This window comes from Bombus pyrosoma, linkage group LG10 (assembly GCF_014825855.1).
Source record: "Bombus pyrosoma isolate SC7728 linkage group LG10, ASM1482585v1, whole genome shotgun sequence".
NCBI classification, from domain to species: Eukaryota; Metazoa; Arthropoda; class Insecta; order Hymenoptera; family Apidae; genus Bombus; species Bombus pyrosoma.
This window is the reverse complement of record NC_057779.1, coordinates 6,828,986-6,847,641: the sequence shown is the minus strand read 5'-3', so window position 1 is coordinate 6,847,641 and position 18,656 is coordinate 6,828,986. Positions and strand designations below refer to the sequence as shown.

Here is an 18,656-nt window from a genome sequence, read left to right as displayed (position 1 = left end):
ACGTTCACGAACAGAAGCAAGGAGGCCTGCGTTCGAGTGTCGACATATCCGGCGTCTGTCCACCCGGAAAATGAACCACCTTTGTTTCCCATTGTACCGCTGCTAATAAGAGAATTTTAATTAAAGCCAGAGCATCAATCGTGTGCGGTGCACGATTTGCTTCTCCAGCTACCGATTGACCCTGTTTCTTTCTTAACCCGTATATATAAATACACACCACATATATATAATCTATCCGTTCACAAATATAAGAATATTGACGCCATAGAAAAATAACGCCAGCGTGATAAACTATAGCACAGCTATTAAACTACGTTCGGAAGATTGAAGCGAAAATGACTCGTGTATTTTCTTGGCCTGTACAATAAGATTTACATCATTCTTTGTAAATTGGTTTGAAATATACAGAATGTTAAAAGGCATAAATTGTAAAGGCACTCAGCGAGAACAATGAATAAAAGATAACGATAGAGGCGAATAAAATACGATCAATCGTTCTAGAACGTAAAATCTAGTGAATGAAATATAGATTTCGTTGAAAATTACAGTACAATTTTATTTTACCAATAAAAATATTTCATAAATTTTATATCATTACGTAAACCTTTTAAGCGAATTTACATATACAGCAAATTTAGTAAAATTTCGTATCTACATAAAATTCTATCGCAAAATTTTTCCACCTTACAAAAACGAGTCTCGGTTTAAACCCCCTCTATCAAAAAAGTTCCATTCGTTAAACCGAATATAAAACCAGAAGCAAATAACTACGACTCTCTACCGAAACACAACCGTCAAAAGGAGAATCTATGTAGCAAAAATCTCGAGCAGGAACCTGCCACTCTCTTCTCTCCACGTTTGAATCTCGCAGAGAGAGAGAAGATTGATTTTTGCGATTGTCAGAGATGGTTGAACGCTTTTGTCAAACGATACTGTACAGCATGGCCACCGGTTTTGTAATTCAACGCCCTGTCAACGCCTGTTTGTTGCATCGAACGAACGAACACTGTTCGATTCAGAGGTGATCAGCATCGTGTATATTCGTGAGAAAGAAGTGTTTAATAGATTTACGTTCGAGAGAGCGATTTCTTCGAGGGTGAGCGAACACCGAATCGAGCAGAGGGGAGATCGTAATTCAATTAGTTTAGCCCTTCTGATTCATTTACACCCGGCACACGAATTTACTTCGGTGCATCGGATACGAACGACACACGCGTATCGAAGATCAATGTTGTTCCGAATTTGAGAACGGGGACAACGAGATCGGAAGGAGTATTATCAGGATACTCGAGTATTCCTATCGATCGCTTTCCTGCCGTTTTAAGTCGGCCAGGATTGATAAAATTTCAGATACTATCGGTTGTACGATGCTTTCTAGTACGGTGCAAAATAGCCCACGATATATGTAGCTCTTACAAGTTGGGATTGGTTATTTCGATGGAAAGGAAATTGAATTTCAGCGCAGAGAGGAGTGGATTTTGGAACTTTTATAAATTGAGTCAAATTAAATACATTAAACGAATTGAAAATTATAGACGTTGAAACGTCTTCGATAATTATTACATATTTTTAAAATAAATCTTCATAATACATAAATAAGTGGACTACGCGTTCGTTAGAAACTCTATCCGACCAATCGGCTGTTGGTGATGATCAAACACTTCATTGATTCAATCGTATCGCTCTAATAAGATTCTTCGAAACTTCTATTACGTAACCATTGCGCGATATACGTATAACATTGAAGGAAACATTTCCCACCTTCATACTCAAAATTATATAATTTCTATGAAAATACATATTGACTTTTTTAGATGAGTCAATTTTGCGACTTGAATTCCAGCAAACTCGAAATCACACTATTATCACTAAGCTGAACTATCATTTATTTGTCTCACTTCAAGTTTTCAAGTATCAAAATTGCTTGAAATCACGTTACTACCAACGTGTGTGATTTCGTTTATTTTGCAATTTCATTTTATTAAAATCCTACGCTTTTCTTTTAGGTATGGTGGTCAATGGTTTTGTGAACGTGGTCATAACCACGATAGAAAGGAGATTTGGTCTGAGGTCATCGCAGACGGGCTTGATAGCAGGTGGATACGACATAGCTAGTTTCCTTACACTCGTTCCAGTGAGCTATCTAGGCGGCCGTTCAAAAGCATCGAAACCGAGGTGTGTGTATATATATACATAAATACATATATTCACTAGACGATACCACAAGTTAGGAATATAATGCATCTACAAAATTTATCAATCTTCTCTCAATTTTTTTCACGAACAGACCTCTTCTCTAACTTGATTTCTTATTGGCAATCTATTTTCCCTAGTTGTATCAATCTTGCAGCAAATTAATGATGCGTATGCGTACAAATATGTTCAGATATATACCTTATACATATATGTATAATGTATATATATACGTATGCACGTATACAAGGTATTGTCTTGTCTATTAATATTAATGCCGATATCGGTTCACCCCGGCAGTTCTCATAAATATTAATCCTAACGTCAGCCGGACGGACAATGTCGGTGTTAATCTCCATTTCGTTTCTTCCCTTCGACACTTTCGTGCCCTCATCACCCTGCATGGTACGGGCTTAATCCTAAATCGATAATCGATAACACTTGAAAACAAACAGCTAAACAGCGTAGCCTCGAAGCTAATGTTCCAACATAAACGTTTATAGCGATTAGGATTGATGTAATTCAGCCCTTAGATATTCTCTTAGAGTTTTCTAAATAATAAAATAACACACGTTGAAATTCCAAATTTCCTATAAAATGAAATTGCCGGTTTCATCTTTGTTCGACAGGTACATAGGCATAGGTGTCGTAGTCTTAGGCTTAGGAAGTCTACTTTTCGCGTCCCCTCACTATATTGCTGGACCATACAGAGGCGGCCAGCAATCGGAAAATATATGCCAGAGGGTGACGAACACATCGTCCCGTTCGGTAAGTAATTTTACGCAACTGTTAACCAATTTAGTAGCCCAAAGATCAGTGTTTTCTCAACTGATTTTCATATTATAGCGTGAGAAAAACTCTTTGAATAAATTTTTGAAAATGCAGTCTTTTTTCAACATTAGAATTTATTGCGGCAAAGATTTTATAAAAAAGAAGAATTTAAAATTTAACATGAGAAAAGTGACAAGCAATAATTATTGCAAAAGAGAAAATAAGGCAGAATAGATCATTAGTAACTATTGATAAATTCATGTTCACTAGCATTTAATGTGTATTGGAGAAATTATATTACGTGCAGACTGACTTAATATTTAAATGGAAGCACACAATAATAGCTTGGAATATTAAAGATTGGTGGAATATTAGACACTGACTAAGAACAAAAGATATAAATAAGAAGAGGTTCTTTAAGAAGAAACTCATTTCTATTTTAATGTGATAATTTTATACTGTTTACTACTTGAGAATCAATTACTAGAGGATACAAGCCTGTACCTTTGATCAACGAAGAGTAAAGATTCAATTAGGAGTAAGGAATAGGGTTTACTGATGGATGTCACCCTTTATATTGCAAAATTCCTGTCTTTATAATATAATCCAATTTTTTTTATCGTCAAATATCAAAAATAGATGTTAATTTTTCTATCGTTAAATATCAAATTTAATTTCTTACAAAAAATTCAACTTTCGAAACAAGAAAATTACTACATCAAATACGTAGATTCTTAAAGATTAATTTTAATAATGAAACTAGCCATTCTACAAAAAGAAGCTTCTTACACATACAATAAATTTAATCATCTCCATAATCGATCGAGAACTTCGTAGAATTGTTACTTTTTCCATTCTATAATAAAAAATTCACTATTGCGACCTAAAAGGGTGTATAATCAACTGACATTTCAAACGTTTCATACGTTCCATTCTTTTTATTCCGATTCTAATAAAATCTCCCATTATAGAGAACAAGATTAGACATATTTTTAGACTATTCTCGTTTGCTGATTAAATTACTCTCAATTCGTTTCCTCGTCGTTCAGCTATCCTGTAATGGATCCGTGGGCCAAATAGACCAGGAACCATACAGCGGATTGTACTTAACTATCTTTCTGATGGCCCAACTTCTACACGGGGCGGGTTCCGCTCCTTTCTATACGCTCGGCGTTACGTACCTAGATGAGAACGTGTCGAAAAAGATGTCCTCTGTGTACGTAGGTAAGAAAACCACGTCTGTCTGTTATCGTCTTTCGAAACTATTAAAGCTTCTATTACTAAAAAGAAGCTAAAGCGTAGTTAAGTCAAGTATTATTTGAGAAATATTGAATCATTGGCGGCGATTATGGGATTAAATTCAATACGTAGGTACATCACCGCTGAAATTTTCAAATCACCTTTGATGTCTACATTTTACGGAAGTAAAAGATATAATAAAAAAAAAAAGGAGGGAAAGAAAAGAAAAAATGCTAAAAACATTACATCTTTTCCCTTAAATTTTTGGTTGCATCGCGTTACATTCACAATGTATCTTTGTTCTGTTTAGGAATTTTCTACACAATGGCCATAATAGGGCCTGCATTAGGGTATGTTGTCGGAGGCGAGTTGTTGAAGCTGTATACAGATTTTATCACCGTGGATCCGTCAGAGTGAGTCTGAATACGAATTTTTATAACTTACAACTCGTATACTAACGTCATATGCATGGCTTTTATGCATGTCCATAATGAATGTTATGCCCGCTTTTTAAAACAATTCATTCGATAAAATATAACGAAGGTATAAATAAATTGAATCTTAAAAAATATATACATATATATATATACACAGATACAAACTTCAATCTGTAAACACGATTCCAATTTTTCGCATCGGAGAGAGTTTAAAATTAACGCGAACAAACAAAAACAAAAAATCCCCGAAGGTTACTTAAATATCATCGTTTAGTATCATCTTCCACACGTTAAACACACGATACTAACTAAAAGTTATCGTTAGCCGTAAATTCTCGATCGAGTATCTCCTCGCGTCATCACGGGAAATATCAAAGACAGCGCGCAAACTACCATCTCTTCGTTGATAAAAGAATCAAAAACGATGAATTACTTCTAGAAATTTTCCTCTCCTATCGATTCATTTCTCTCTTTCTAAATTGTATCTCGTTGCACCTTGAATAATGTTTCCATACTTTTAAATGAAACACGAACGTTTATTAATTAGATGCGTCCTTTTAACTTCGACCATTACTCTTTCGAAATTGGGCAAAAAAATTCTCGCGACCGTTGGCCGTGTTTACCGGGGGAAGAGCATCGATTCATTTCGAGGAGTGGCTTTCAAATAAACTTTCAGAAGAAACTTGCAAGGATTCTAAATTTACTAATGTCCATTCGGATCGTCCGCCGTTACGAGAGGCGCAGTTAACCGTGAAATGTGAATGGAGATCCTTTGGACTTTTAATTTCAGTCTCCTTCTAACCACTTCTTGCTCGTTCCTCGTCCCCGCCTTCTCCTTCCTTTCTTTTGTCTTTTCTGATGTAGGCTGTTATCATAATAATTTCTTGGCTCCTTGAGCTTTAACGGGAACGCAGCCTGAGCCTGATTTATTAATCGGGGAAAAATGGAAGTTCCCCAGAAAATGATTACTCTGGAAAGTTTAGTGGTTCGGGCATTTTATCGGTATGAAACAAAAGTAGAAACACAGGAAGAACGAAAGGAAGATTTGTTTCTGCGAGTTTGATCTTCTTTCCTCGAAGAGGAAATCGAACTTTCCTTATTTTCAATCGATTGATTGTTTGCAGTTTATTAGAATAAATCTCCTCTATCTTGAAATTTGTATTCTGTAATTTTGATCTCTCTGCAAGCTTCTTACTTTACTTATTGATATTTTGTATAAATAAATATCCATAAGTATATAATTATTAGTTGGTAATTTACTGTATTATCACATGAAATTCTTATTATTTATCGTAGGCGATCTAATAGAATATTAAAATCTCAATTCTTTGCCATCTTAATTTCTATGCAAGTTTCCAACTTCCGTCGTCCTACTTTATCTCCAATATTTTATATTGCACACAAACATTCCCATTCTAATTATCGCTTACACTCTTACGCGAAAACGTCCTACAAAGAAAAATCGTTTGAGGAGTTTGGGAAAGTTGAAAGGCGAGAAATGCAAATAAAGAAGAAAACGCCACAGAACCCTGGACGTCGACCAAACTGAAAATACGTAGCTCCGAATCGATAGCCCGTCATTTAAAAGTAAAATACGCGAAGATAGAACCTCGGACGTTGGGAATCTTTTACACGGCCGACAACTCGATTTACTGTTCGATGCTCTCGGTGTCATACACGTCTCCGTTTGCGAATAGAAAGGATTGAAAGCGGGAAAAAAAAAGGCGGGAAGAAGGACAGCGAGCAACGATTAATTCGATTCTCACGTGCATCTCGTGGAGGGGATGTGACTGAACGAAAGAGACGAGGGTTGCTCCGCGGGGGAAGGAAGCGTTGCAGACAAATGGAACTTGATTGTGCTCCAAGTGTCGGGGGATGAAGTGACACTTTTGAAGGGTAACATCGGCATCATCCTCAAACGTTGGTTCACCGCTTGACATTTTCCCCACGGGAATGTGTACGTGTACGTGTACGTGCGTGCAACCGCGTCCATGGGGTTACATGCGCTATTAATCGCGGCCCATTATACGCTCTAATGGTCCTCCGAGATATTTTCAACGGGGCAGAGAGCAGATTGAAAACAAAGATTATATTTCCTTCAAAATTTCCGTACCACCCTGCGCAGTTCTTGCTTCGTAGAATTGAAAAATCGGCTGTCGCGGTAGCGTAACTGAACTTAAGATTATGTATTATCGACTTTTGTTGCGGCATTATGGCAGTTCTGTGTCACGTACGTTATTTTCAAAAAGCTTTCCTTCGACGAAGGAAAAAGTTAAGATTCCAGGATGAAAATTTACTTCAATGCTTTTTCATAGTTATGTAGTTTTTTATTTAGTATTATTTAAACTCTAACATAAATATCATAAATCACCGTGTCCTCTATATTTTGCAAAATCTATAGAATCCTCTTACTCCCCATTGATAAATTAAACTAATTTCCATGGAACCGCAAATTTCCTCGTCTTCCAGATTTCATCGAAAGGAATTCGTCCGCCTGGTGAAAACTATCAAATCAACGAAAGCAAAGAGTAATTAATTAATCCTGTGATACGAGACAAAAAAAAGAGCATCGACATCGGTATCCTCGTTATCGTTTCAGGGACAAGAAGATATAATTAAGCGATGCAAACACGTTTGAGAACGTTTGGCCGTCGTAACGACAAGCTGCTGCTCCTCCTGCGAAGCTTCTTTTCAAGGCCGTGAAACAGCAAAAATAGATGATAAAAATCCGATAGCCCGTGTACATCAGCAACATCATCCCTGTCCATTAACTCGTTCCTCTTCGGGCGTTATTCGTGCACCGTTTAAAACAAGATCCCAGCCATGAAAATTCTATTTCCACGATCCTGTTCCTCGCTGGTTTACCACGAAATCTTCATGCCCGACCATTTTTCACTGCCTCTGTCATCCCCAACCTCGTGTCTCGTCTCCAAGATTTCGCGATTAATTTCGAAATTCTGCGACGTGGATTTACGTACGTGTAAGATGCAGGAATATAAAGTTCGAATTTCTTACAACACGGTGTAGGATGCATCTGCAATGTGCTTCAGAGAAACGTGATTCACTCGTATTTGCGTACTACCAGTTGTCGAGTGTCAGGTTGGAAGCGTGCTGGTGTTACAGTAACATGTTTTTGCGAGCGTTCTTTCGGAAAATGGTTTTCCTTTTTACCTTTCCACGGTTATTGTATCTTTAAGCTCTATTTACTGTGTTCCAGAAATTTATAGTTTTTAACCCTGCCCCGGTGCATATCATTCTTCATGCCCCGATTTCGTTTCAGCGATTTATTTATATTCGTAGAATTTGAGAAATTTTCTAGCGATAGAAAAACGAGATTCGGTCGCGATTGGCCTCGAATAACACAGCGATGTTCGGTTAAGCTGTTAATATTATTTTATACGTTAAATATAACTTGCACTGTATCTCACTTTACCGTTTTTTGAATAGGAGATCTCCAACATTCCTATGCCGTAATCGTAAATTTCCTTGTATAAATGGTCAACTAACAACGAATATTGTAGTAATGCATACATTCGGCCCGAAATGTTGGACAGATCGGGGCAAACAGCCGATAAATCCTGGCGGGAATTTAATAAAGTTGCCGTGACGGTCTGGCTAAACGCACCCCCACTCTTAAAGCGGCGGGAAAAAAGCGGGAAACGCGTTTAACGCGTAGCGACACGAGAGGCGACAAATTCCGATGGTGAGCCCATTACGCGTCATTCCCCATCGGCATTCGACGACTATGAACCCCTTTAGCCGGCGTAAAACGCATAATGAACGCGGACAACTTTCCAGCCATTGTCCGTCCACCGTAATTCTTCCTTGCAAGTCGTGCGACGATCCTCTCTTTCCACCAATCTTAATGTTCTCCAAGCGTTTAAAGTTCAGCAGATGGATTCTTTTTCGCGAGACTGCACGTTCGATTTCGCGGAAATGTTCGACAATGTTTCATAATGTATTTAATGGTTTCAAGATGGAAATTTGAAAGGTCTTTGAAACTGGATCGAACCAGGGCATTTTCCTCGACTCTTCGTTAACTTTAACTTACGATTAAAATTCCAGAGAAATTAAAAAAGTAAAATTTTCGTAAATATATTTTCATAAAATTAAAAACAATCGGAGGAAATTATATAAATATCCGAAATTAGTTGAAAGTACTTGTCTGGTAGAGATCTCCATCTTCTAAAATTCTTCTACGTTGAAATCTGAATTTCTTCGAATGTTGATCTCTCTGGAAATCTAAAATTTCCATTTCGTTAAAAATTAAGCAGCTTATCAAAATTTCTTTTCCATTTCTCCGTGTTTCTACCGACGAACAGATTCAACATCAGGAAGTCATAACAGTCGAGTGTCATTTAAAGATCAGTTACGACTGACAGATAGAAAGAAAACGGGGGAAAAAGAAGGCTAAACGGCGATTTCTTCAGTCGGTATAGAGCAGTTAAGTCTGCTAAGGGATGATCGCGCAGTTAGTCAGCCGTTTCCGGGCAATCAATCACCTCTTCCCAGTCGGGTTTTGCCAGGAAAAAATGAGCCCAGCCCATCGGACGTAGCAAACGTAACTCCGACGGGAAAAAAGTTACGTAAAGCCTCTGCTAGAAATATTCGCTTCGTCAATCGATAAAACATCCCTGCTTGTCATGTCGAATTGATTCAACGTCCAACATCATATTTGCCGATGATACTAGTTAAATTCCAGATATTTAGAAAAATATATCGAGACTATGAAAGAATTGGAGAAACGTTGTTTGCTCGAACTCGATTCAAAAATTAATCAAATCAATTGAATTTTGATAGCTTCCATCGTTTCAAATGCATAATATTTCCTTCCTGTCGTAGACTTTTATCATATGCGCTTTCGGTTACTGTCACGAACGTAGAATTATTCATTTCAATTATTCACCTTACTAGTTCAAATCGGTTCAAAGGAATCTTGATCATCCAACATCCCCACCATCGTTTTACCATTATACTTTGTACGATATTTAAGAGTGAATTACTAATCATGAAGCTTAAATCCAGTCATCTATTTGACGTAATCCACAATTTCGTACTATACATTTACCTATTCGGAAGCTAATTATAGTTAAATCACTTTGTAATTAAAGCAACAGGCACTGCGTTCTACTGAAACTATCGGAATTAAACATATTAAACAGAACATAGTATACTTTAATGACAACAAAATATTTTTTCAGGGCAAAGATCGTGCAGTTTGATCCGTAAAGATGAAGATACGAAAAGTTTCAATTGGAGAAGTGTATATTCTTTCCTGTTTAATTACAACTCTGTTATACCATCGTGTGTGTTAACCTATCATAAACTTCAATAATCGTTTTAACACGTCTGTTTTTATCGATAAAATTCATCGAGAACATCCCATCTCTATCGAACAACCATCGAACAACATCCTTTGTCCAACATCAACTACGACGCGCTTCCCGGTTGAAGCCTGCTAATCCTCAATTTAAAATTCGATTCTCGTAACCGCCTAAACGGCGGAAGTTTTAAGGCCGGGTCGCAACAGGATTTACCGAGTTTTCCGCAAACTTAAATTGCGTGTCGAAGCAAACGCAATCCGATAATTTGCAAACAGAGAGAGGCCGCTTCATCCCTACAGAAACCTCGAATAAAAACAAAGGGACGAAAACGTTTGTCGAGAGCTAATAACATTCTCGCGAGTGCAATTACATTTTCCTTCCGATTCCGCTGGATGGAGCTGAATGCAGCTGAATGGAGCTGGAATAGAGGAAAAGAGTAGAGTAGCCGTTTGCGTTACGACCACTTCCGGTTGCAAGCTCGCGTCTAGTGTAGCAGCTTAATAGCCACTATACACCGTGGACCTAAATTCCTAGTGCAAGTGAAGTTTAAATGGCTCGAAAGAAAATCAAAGATAGTGAAGACTGTCTACTACGATAAACTACATATATGTTTTATAATAATTAATTAAAATGGTCTCAGAAGGATTCAACCAAAATCGACAACTGCAAATCGATCTATCGAAAATGCATAAAACAATGACGTTACTCCTTAAAAATGTTCCATTTAAAATACTCGTTATAATATCTCATGGATAAAACAATTTATTTATTTATTTAGAAATTTAGAACCTATCTTGTTATTTATGTGCGCAAAGATACGAATTTGCATAAAAATCCACAGTCTAGCGATATGCATAACACAGAAATTACTGTCTACCGTCTTATCCTACAGTACGACGTATTTTTCAGCTTTATTTTCACTCGTAAAGTCCCTTATTTTTCTTGTACCGTGAATTTAGGTTCACGATGTATATAGCTCGTTTAATTTCGTAGTCAAACAAAAGATTGGACGGCAGATGTTGGTTCGAGCGCGACTTGCCTCCGAGTACTTTTCATAGTTTTTCGCTTTCTCACCTTCCGCTCTCTAGACTACGCTACGAATAGATTATGCTACATATTGCAGCGTAATACCGCGATTCTGAAGGAATTTGCTAGGCGGCGAGCTCGGTTATGCTCGTACGATGATGATGGCGCATTGTACGCCGTGAAGGAAAGGATGATGAGTGAGAAACGTTTTGAAAGTACTGGCGAGGTTGGAGAATATTGCTCGTGGTAGACGTCTGCCATGGAAAAATGTTTAATAGCAGTGTTATCTTGTTATTATCGACTATTTTTATATTACGTAAGACGATCCATGAATTATGAATGCGGCATTTAACTTATTGTAATCTTAATAGCACACAGCGTCCTTCGTTTCCTGACCAAATTACTAGAATTTTTTCATAGATGACGAGTCGTGCAGGCTGAACGAGACTTCCGTCCGCGTATCGGTTTAGAACACGAGGAGAGGAGAACTTCCGGGCTCGTTGCGCGGCAATTAGTCGGGAAAGTTGCAGAAGCTCGGTCGGTTGGGAATTTCAGACGGTCGCGCCGTGCAGCGCAATTAAAAAAGCGCGAGGAAATCGGCCGGTTGCGCCGGAAGTTCCGCGACGGAAGAGCAATTCCGGCCTACTCATCCTGTCGTCCTCGTCGTCCGCTATACTGTTCAGAGATAATTACATTTTTTCCCCTGGAATCCTTGCCCGCTCTTTTTTGTTTACGCGCGGCCTACTTTCACCCAGAGTTTCGTTTAATATGAATGCCGCTTTAAAGCGTTTAAAAAAGAAAGAATTGACCCGTTTCGCGGATATTAGCAGTGCGGTCGAGCTTCCCTGTTTCCTTTTAAAACGATGGTTAAGTAGGTAGATCGATGTAAAGTTAGGAAGACGACGAAAATTCGAAAGAAGGATCAGTCAGTCGGTTGCAGTGTGTGTTCTATATATAATTATTAATTCTATATAATTTAAAATGTTTATTAATTGTAGACGATATTTGTTTAGGATTGGCTTAACACCAAACAGCAACGTATGGGTGGGAGCATGGTGGATAGGTTTCCTAGCAGCTGCGGTTATATGTTTCGTAATTGCTATACCGATCTTGGCGTTTCCGGCAGCTTTACCTGGTATGTCAACTTCAATTTGGAAAAGACGTCACAAAGATTTTCCCTTTCTACCATTTGAAACTAGTAACTTAAAATGTACATGTATAAGAAACAGATTTGTAACGTTATAGACGTCAGTTTTATTATTACGTACTAATTATCAGAAATCAATTTCATCCTTATAAGACTGCAGTAATACTAAAGACAAAAATTATACCAGTCGTTCTTTTCGTATAATTTTCTAACTAAACTATGTACTTGCCAAGATACGCAATAGTCCAAATATTTCTCGCTAGTGGAACGTTAATCGACTCTTCAACGATGATGCCTCTTTTCTCAGGTTCGGAGAAATTGGCCAAAGAGCGAGTGTCAGAGGCGCATCAGAAGCCCGAGCAGCCGTCCTCGAGCGATCGAGGGGAGGCGTTCTCGAAAATACGAGAACTACCTCGTGCTCTGACCGATCTGCTCGGTAATCCAGGATTTTTCATGTTGAATCTGGCAGGTGCCAGTGAAGGATTGCTTATCGCTGGTTTCGCCGCATTCCTGCCGAAGCTGATCGAAAATCAATTCAACGTCAGCCCTAGCTCCGCTGCGTTACTAATGGGTGAATAATACTCAAACATTCTGTTGTAATCAATCAAAAAAGAAAAGGAGAGCGAGAGAGAAAGTCGCGTGACTCTCGTCCATCGTAACGCGTAATCGTCGACATTTTTCGTCAAATACTCGAAACATTTTTTATTCTCCTCTTTCATCATGCAACCTTTTTTTTTCTTTTACTTTCTTCGCGCAACATAAAATATCGGCTGAGCGATATGTTACCGTCAGATATCTGCGCGGATGTCGCAAACATAAATCATCGTCAACATTTTTATACAGCGTGTTTCAAATAGACCAAATTACAGCTTGATACGTGGAAGGTTGGAAAGGATTTCAATAGGCAAGAATCAAATCATTTCAAATGATAATCATAGGTAACACAAAAGCCACAAGATCACATAAATAGATCTATCATGTATCTTTTTCCTTTAAGTCGATATTTCATTTTGGCTAATAAAATCTTTTTCGCTCTTCTACCTTCCCACAGCGATAAATTGTCGTCTTTGCGTGAAACATCCTGTATTTCGACGTCCACGATATATTTACGATTGACTAATATTTCGACGTAATTTCACGAAATTTCGGCACGACCAGGAGGACCTAAACTCGCGTGCAAACTGGTACTCGAATGAAATGTACCTCTTTTTATAACTGTTTTTATCTTTCTTTTTTATGTGTGTTTTTTAGGTCTAGTGACTGTACCCGCTGGCGGTGGCGGTACCTTCCTCGGTGGTTATCTCATAAAGCGTTTTAATTTGCCGTGCTCGGGCATTTTAAAGTTCTGTCTGCTGGCCACCGCGTCCTGTATCGCCTTCACTTTGTGCTTCGTTCTCAACTGCCCGAATTTAAACTTCGCCGGAGTCACCGTACCCTACTCCGACCAAACCAAGTACGTGATTGTTTTCTATCCGTGTATGCATGAATTTCGTTTATTTGTTTTAAACTAGCTATAGTACAGAAGCGAGTAAAATTGCGTATCAGAAACTCCATTTTCTAGTTGCTTCACTTCGCCTTCCAAACTAGCGAAAAATGTGACAATTTTGGCTGTATGCATATTTATAACTTTATCGACGATGTACGATATATCTGCTTTTCGTTCTTTTTACGTTTATCTCCGCTTTCATTTATTTTTACCCATTTTCGTGTTTCTGTATTTTTCATGCTTTGTGGCAGTCGAGAAAAACCAAATATGAGGAAGTTCTATCTATTCGTCATAAATTCTTATTACATCTTAATAATCTCAATAAAATAATGAATAATATCGCGACTACTAACTGTATAGCAGTACTTTAAGTACTTTTGAGTAAGAAAACGTTGACTATTAATTCATAGCAGATTAATAAACTTCCTATTGCATGCGAGTGGGTTCATGCAGATCTGTTACTTCAGCTATATCCATATAAATATTACGAGAAGTTGCAAGAGACATAAATTGCTACGTAATTAAGAAATTTTACATTTACAGAAAATCCTTTTCACTGGACAGCACGTGCAATAACGGTTGCGGCTGCTCGAGGTCAGAGTTCAGTCCAATATGCGGAGTTGATGGGATCACGTACTATTCCCCTTGTCATGCAGGATGTTATCAAGGAACGAGGATAAATAACGTCGAAGTCAGTATGATTTCTTATCGCACTTAGTATGCAAACTCGTGAATGCCTAGTCTGTTTCTTGGAACTATATGTATATATATGTGTATATATTTTCCTTAATCTTTGCCTTGTCTTTATTGCTAACGTGCTAGTTCAGATATTTCATGAAAGCGTAGGCTCGTTAGAAACAGAAACTCATTCAGTTGCAAGCTTGCAACGTTGCTTTATTATTAAGCATTAAATTATTATTATTATTATTATTATTTTATTCTATTATTTGGTAGATCTCGTTCAAATTATTTGTTCGACTCCTAATTGAAAAAGAATTTATCAATGTCTATTTTTTATTTATTCTATTCATTTTGAATGGAAATAGCTGATCGCTAACGAAAGCTACGTTCGAAACTAATTTGTACTCATCGCGTTAATATTCCCGTTTTGTATTTTACAGGTATATTCAGACTGCACCTGCATACGCGAGCCACCAATAAATCTGACCACCGGTGGCAATGTGATCAGTTACGAGGCAATAAATACGACTTGTAACACATCGTGCTCCTACCTATGGCCCTTCATTACTCTAGCGTTTTGCAACATGTTCATAACTTTTCTTTGCACGATGCCCGCGCTTTCAGCGACGCTTCGCGTCGTTCGAGATGATCAGAGATCGTTTGCCTTGGGTATTCAGTGGATTAAAGTTAGAATTCTGGGCACGATACCTGCACCTATGGTGTTCGGCGCACTTATAGACGACACTTGCATTTTATGGAATGGAACCTGCGACGGTGGAGGATCCTGCCTCGTTTATGATAATTTGTACATGAGCAGGTACGTATGATAAAATAAATATATATCGATATAAATATTTGTTAAGATTTGCCATCCATCATCTTTAAAGAGTTGAACATACACGACAAATTTCTGCTTAATCGTTTCTAAATTTATGGACTGATAGAAAATTGGAATCGTGTCAAATACTCTTTGTATACTTCCATTTATGTAAAATAAATTTCTACTATTCAGAAATCGATAAAAAGTAGGATTGTACATTTGCATTTCTTTGTCTATGTTTTGTTATTTATTCTATTTATTTTACTACTGTACAGACCATAAGAATGTTTTTGTAATTCATCTATATACATAGATATTACTACTATGTAGGTTAGTGTATATGGAATTTCGTATCCACATAAAGATTACATGATTCCAATTCCCATAAGGATAGACTTTCATTGTCAAAAACATTTACACTGTTTCAGGTATATGCTAGCTTTAGCCTTTATCGGCAAAGCAGCGTCCCTCCTTTTCTTCTTCCTGGCTTGGTGGACGTACATTCCTCCAAACAGAAGAGTTACACAAAATTCGCGGGAAGAACCAACAACGACGTTAATGTTAAACGATACTCAGCTCGAAGGCCCAACCACACCGGCAACGATAAACCCTATAATCGATCCATAAACGATAATCTGACATTTCGGTAAAGTCGCCGTAGAAATACCGCGAATAATCTACGTTTAATAAGAATTGTCAATGTCTGTCAAACTTATCGAAGGAAACAATCGATTGAATGAGTTTTCAAAGCGATTTGGACTTGTTGCTGCTCCATTACAAGTAGATGACGCTATTTGCTGGTCTGTTAAAGCCAGTATCGGTAATGCAGAACTTAGTTTGTTCGATTTGGTAGGTACACTTTTTAATGGGAGATGTCTCAAAAGAATGTGTTAGCATATAGCTTTAATATACGTGTTTAATAATTCTGTTTATAGTTTGTTGTAGAATAACCGAGGGAAAATGTAAATGGATAAATAGATTATTTAATACTTCTACTTTATAATATAAGTCGTGTTTATAATTAAAGATCACAGGAGAAGAATATAACAAATAACAATTTTCATATTTTACAGAGGAATAATTTAAAAATTCAATACGTTGTCAATTTCTCCATTTTTATATAATTTTAGTATTAAGTATGTGTATATGTTTGTCGTTCCCTCGAACATTCCGAAAATATTGATTGTCACGGAGCTTCGTGGATTTATCAGCTATTTCGAAAAGGTTGTATCTTTGGATTTAACAAATCCTTTTCAGAACTATGTGAATGTATTAAGATATCCCCTTCTAGCCGTAAAGTAGCATCAAAATTTGAAAATCGACACGAATAGACTTATCACGTTTTTTCCTGTGATCTTCCACCATGAGAGGAAACGATCTCATCTATAGGCTAACTTTTAAGGGACTTATAAAAAGCGCGTTTATTTATTATTATTGTACATGTAGTAAGCGTAAAACAGATATGGCACATTCGTGAGGAAAAATCGATGTACGTGAATGTGACTCTGTAGCGAATAGAACTGTGAAATCAGTGAAACTCGGATATAAGACTATTTATTTCGAGAATTGTTTAAAATTGTACAGATACATTTATACGACTTGTAATAAGTAGAATACTTCTTGTAAGAGCTGTTCACTGCCAGAATTATTGTAAAGAACGTTGTTTTTTAATATTTGAATTATCAGTATCAATTATCAGTAAGATATGATATGGGCAAGTGCACTTGTAGTCCTTTTCGATGTTTATTATGTATGTACTTTCTAACATGAAATACTTCATTCGTAAGGTTCTAATTTCAATACATAACACTAAGGATAGAAATAATGCTGGGTCTACGCGAGCTACTTGCGAACAGCAGTGTGGACTCGGCCTAACAGGATGAACGTTCGCTTGATATATCACTACGCTTTCTGTACTCTTCTATAGAAATGAATAATCACAGCTAGACACTGGATCAAAGAAGACTATCAAAGTTATCTAGAATCGTATCATTGTATTGTCCTCTGCTATCTGATCTAAATGTGATTACAACTCGTGTAACAACCTATGATTATAACCCTAGTATTTACCGACCGTCAATTAAACCCGAAGAATGTATTTATCGCAGATGATAATAATCGATGTCTGAGGTAAAAGAAATTATACATCTTCGTCTTATTTATGCGATATACATATAATTGTTACTACGACCAGCTGAACTATTGTATCACAAAAATGCCTCTGGAAGACATTGTTTTTCATAGAATTGATATACCATATTTGTATGATGTTATTGCTTGTATAAAAGACATAGTGTCTAAAGGAAATGGAACAACCTCTATTGTGGATTGATATTTGTAATAGTATATACAATTATGGATATAGTTGCAAAGTTCTGGTATCGATTTTAGCATATCCCTTTCACATGTTGGATAACCTCGATATATCAATTTGGAATTTTGTATATTAAGATTTTATATGTCGCCTTTTACGGAACGTTTTATTCAGAAAATCGTCGAGAACATCGGCACCAATTAAAAATTTCTAGAGGACGAATCGTACAAATTTTATTAACCAGTTTTTAAAAAGACATGGAAGATTTCAAGCGCTAAAAGATTTTTATTGAACATTTTCTATGAGTACAGTTCGTCGATGAAAATAAAAAATGCTTGAGATAACCAATCGAGTAAATTTGATGTACTGGAATATATTATGAAATGTTATTTATATCGGTTTGATACGAAACATTTTGTGCGGTTTCTAATTGTAATTATCTTCGTTATGATAAATATGTTTAACACGTGTATTGTACGCGTCGCTAATAAAGAGCTAGTAAGATACGTTAACCAATCTAGTGTTCCTTATCCTTGTTATCAGTAACTTATAATATACAATAGCTAATAACATTTATCACAAGATTGTCCGTGAGATTAAATTAATTTCCAAAAATATGGTAACCGTAGTGGTTAAAATTAAAATGAAATTTTAAAACTACTAAACTATATATAGGTAGACACACTCCGTAACTACTCACGTGTCAAGTAATCTCATTGTTAAAAGGATTTCATTGTTCTTTATGTAATGTCCGCGTAGAATAAGCTTTCATGCCATATTTTTGTGTTATATGTCAAGAACGTTGCAGTTAATCTAATTTTTTCTAACTTAGAGTCAGAGGGATCAGTTCGCAAATTAACATACACATATGTATGTAAAAGTACACACTCGTCTGTGCTATAACACTAATGGTCGGAATTAAAATGACACGCATTTATGGAATTATGGACCCTAGTCGACCTTTTGAACTACATAAAACAAGAATCGCAGCCAATCAGCTCGTATTATTTTTTATATAATTTTTTTTTTTTTTTATTTAGTCCGTGCCTCTCGGCTTTGGACGAACATTCGATTTTTACAACACATTATTGCACTTAGCCTATTCTTACCTCTAGTCTAAAACTAATGCTTACACTATATTGCAATCTATGCCTACACACTATTCCCACTTATGCCTACACACTATTGCCACTTTGGTCTTTTTTTCCTCCTTGCTGC

General features: G+C 36.9%; 1 protein-coding gene across 8 annotated transcripts in view; it reads left to right on the top strand.

Annotated features, from left to right (window-relative positions):
• LOC122571327 (solute carrier organic anion transporter family member 4A1) overlaps positions 1 to 17,950 on the top strand; it is a 46,758-nt gene extending 28,808 nt beyond the window's left edge. For 7 of the 8 annotated variants that reach the window (XM_043734936.1, XM_043734929.1, XM_043734930.1 and 4 more), the window contains 10 exons: positions 2,007 to 2,175; positions 2,823 to 2,961; positions 4,014 to 4,188; positions 4,514 to 4,616; positions 12,004 to 12,125; positions 12,445 to 12,708; positions 13,389 to 13,590; positions 14,167 to 14,314; positions 14,745 to 15,121; positions 15,553 to 17,950. In XM_043734936.1, coding sequence (XP_043590871.1) covers positions 2,009 to 2,175; positions 2,823 to 2,961; positions 4,014 to 4,188; positions 4,514 to 4,616; positions 12,004 to 12,125; positions 12,445 to 12,708; positions 13,389 to 13,590; positions 14,167 to 14,314; positions 14,745 to 15,121; positions 15,553 to 15,751 — 1,896 coding nt within the window. In that variant the 5' untranslated portion in view covers positions 2,007 to 2,008 and the 3' untranslated portion in view covers positions 15,752 to 17,950. The remainder of the gene's footprint in view (positions 1 to 2,006; positions 2,176 to 2,822; positions 2,962 to 4,013; positions 4,189 to 4,513; positions 4,617 to 12,003; positions 12,126 to 12,444; positions 12,709 to 13,388; positions 13,591 to 14,166; positions 14,315 to 14,744; positions 15,122 to 15,552) is intronic. The other variant, XR_006318029.1, reaches the window with a different exon arrangement.
• Positions 17,951 to 18,656: the final 706 nt, after the last annotated feature.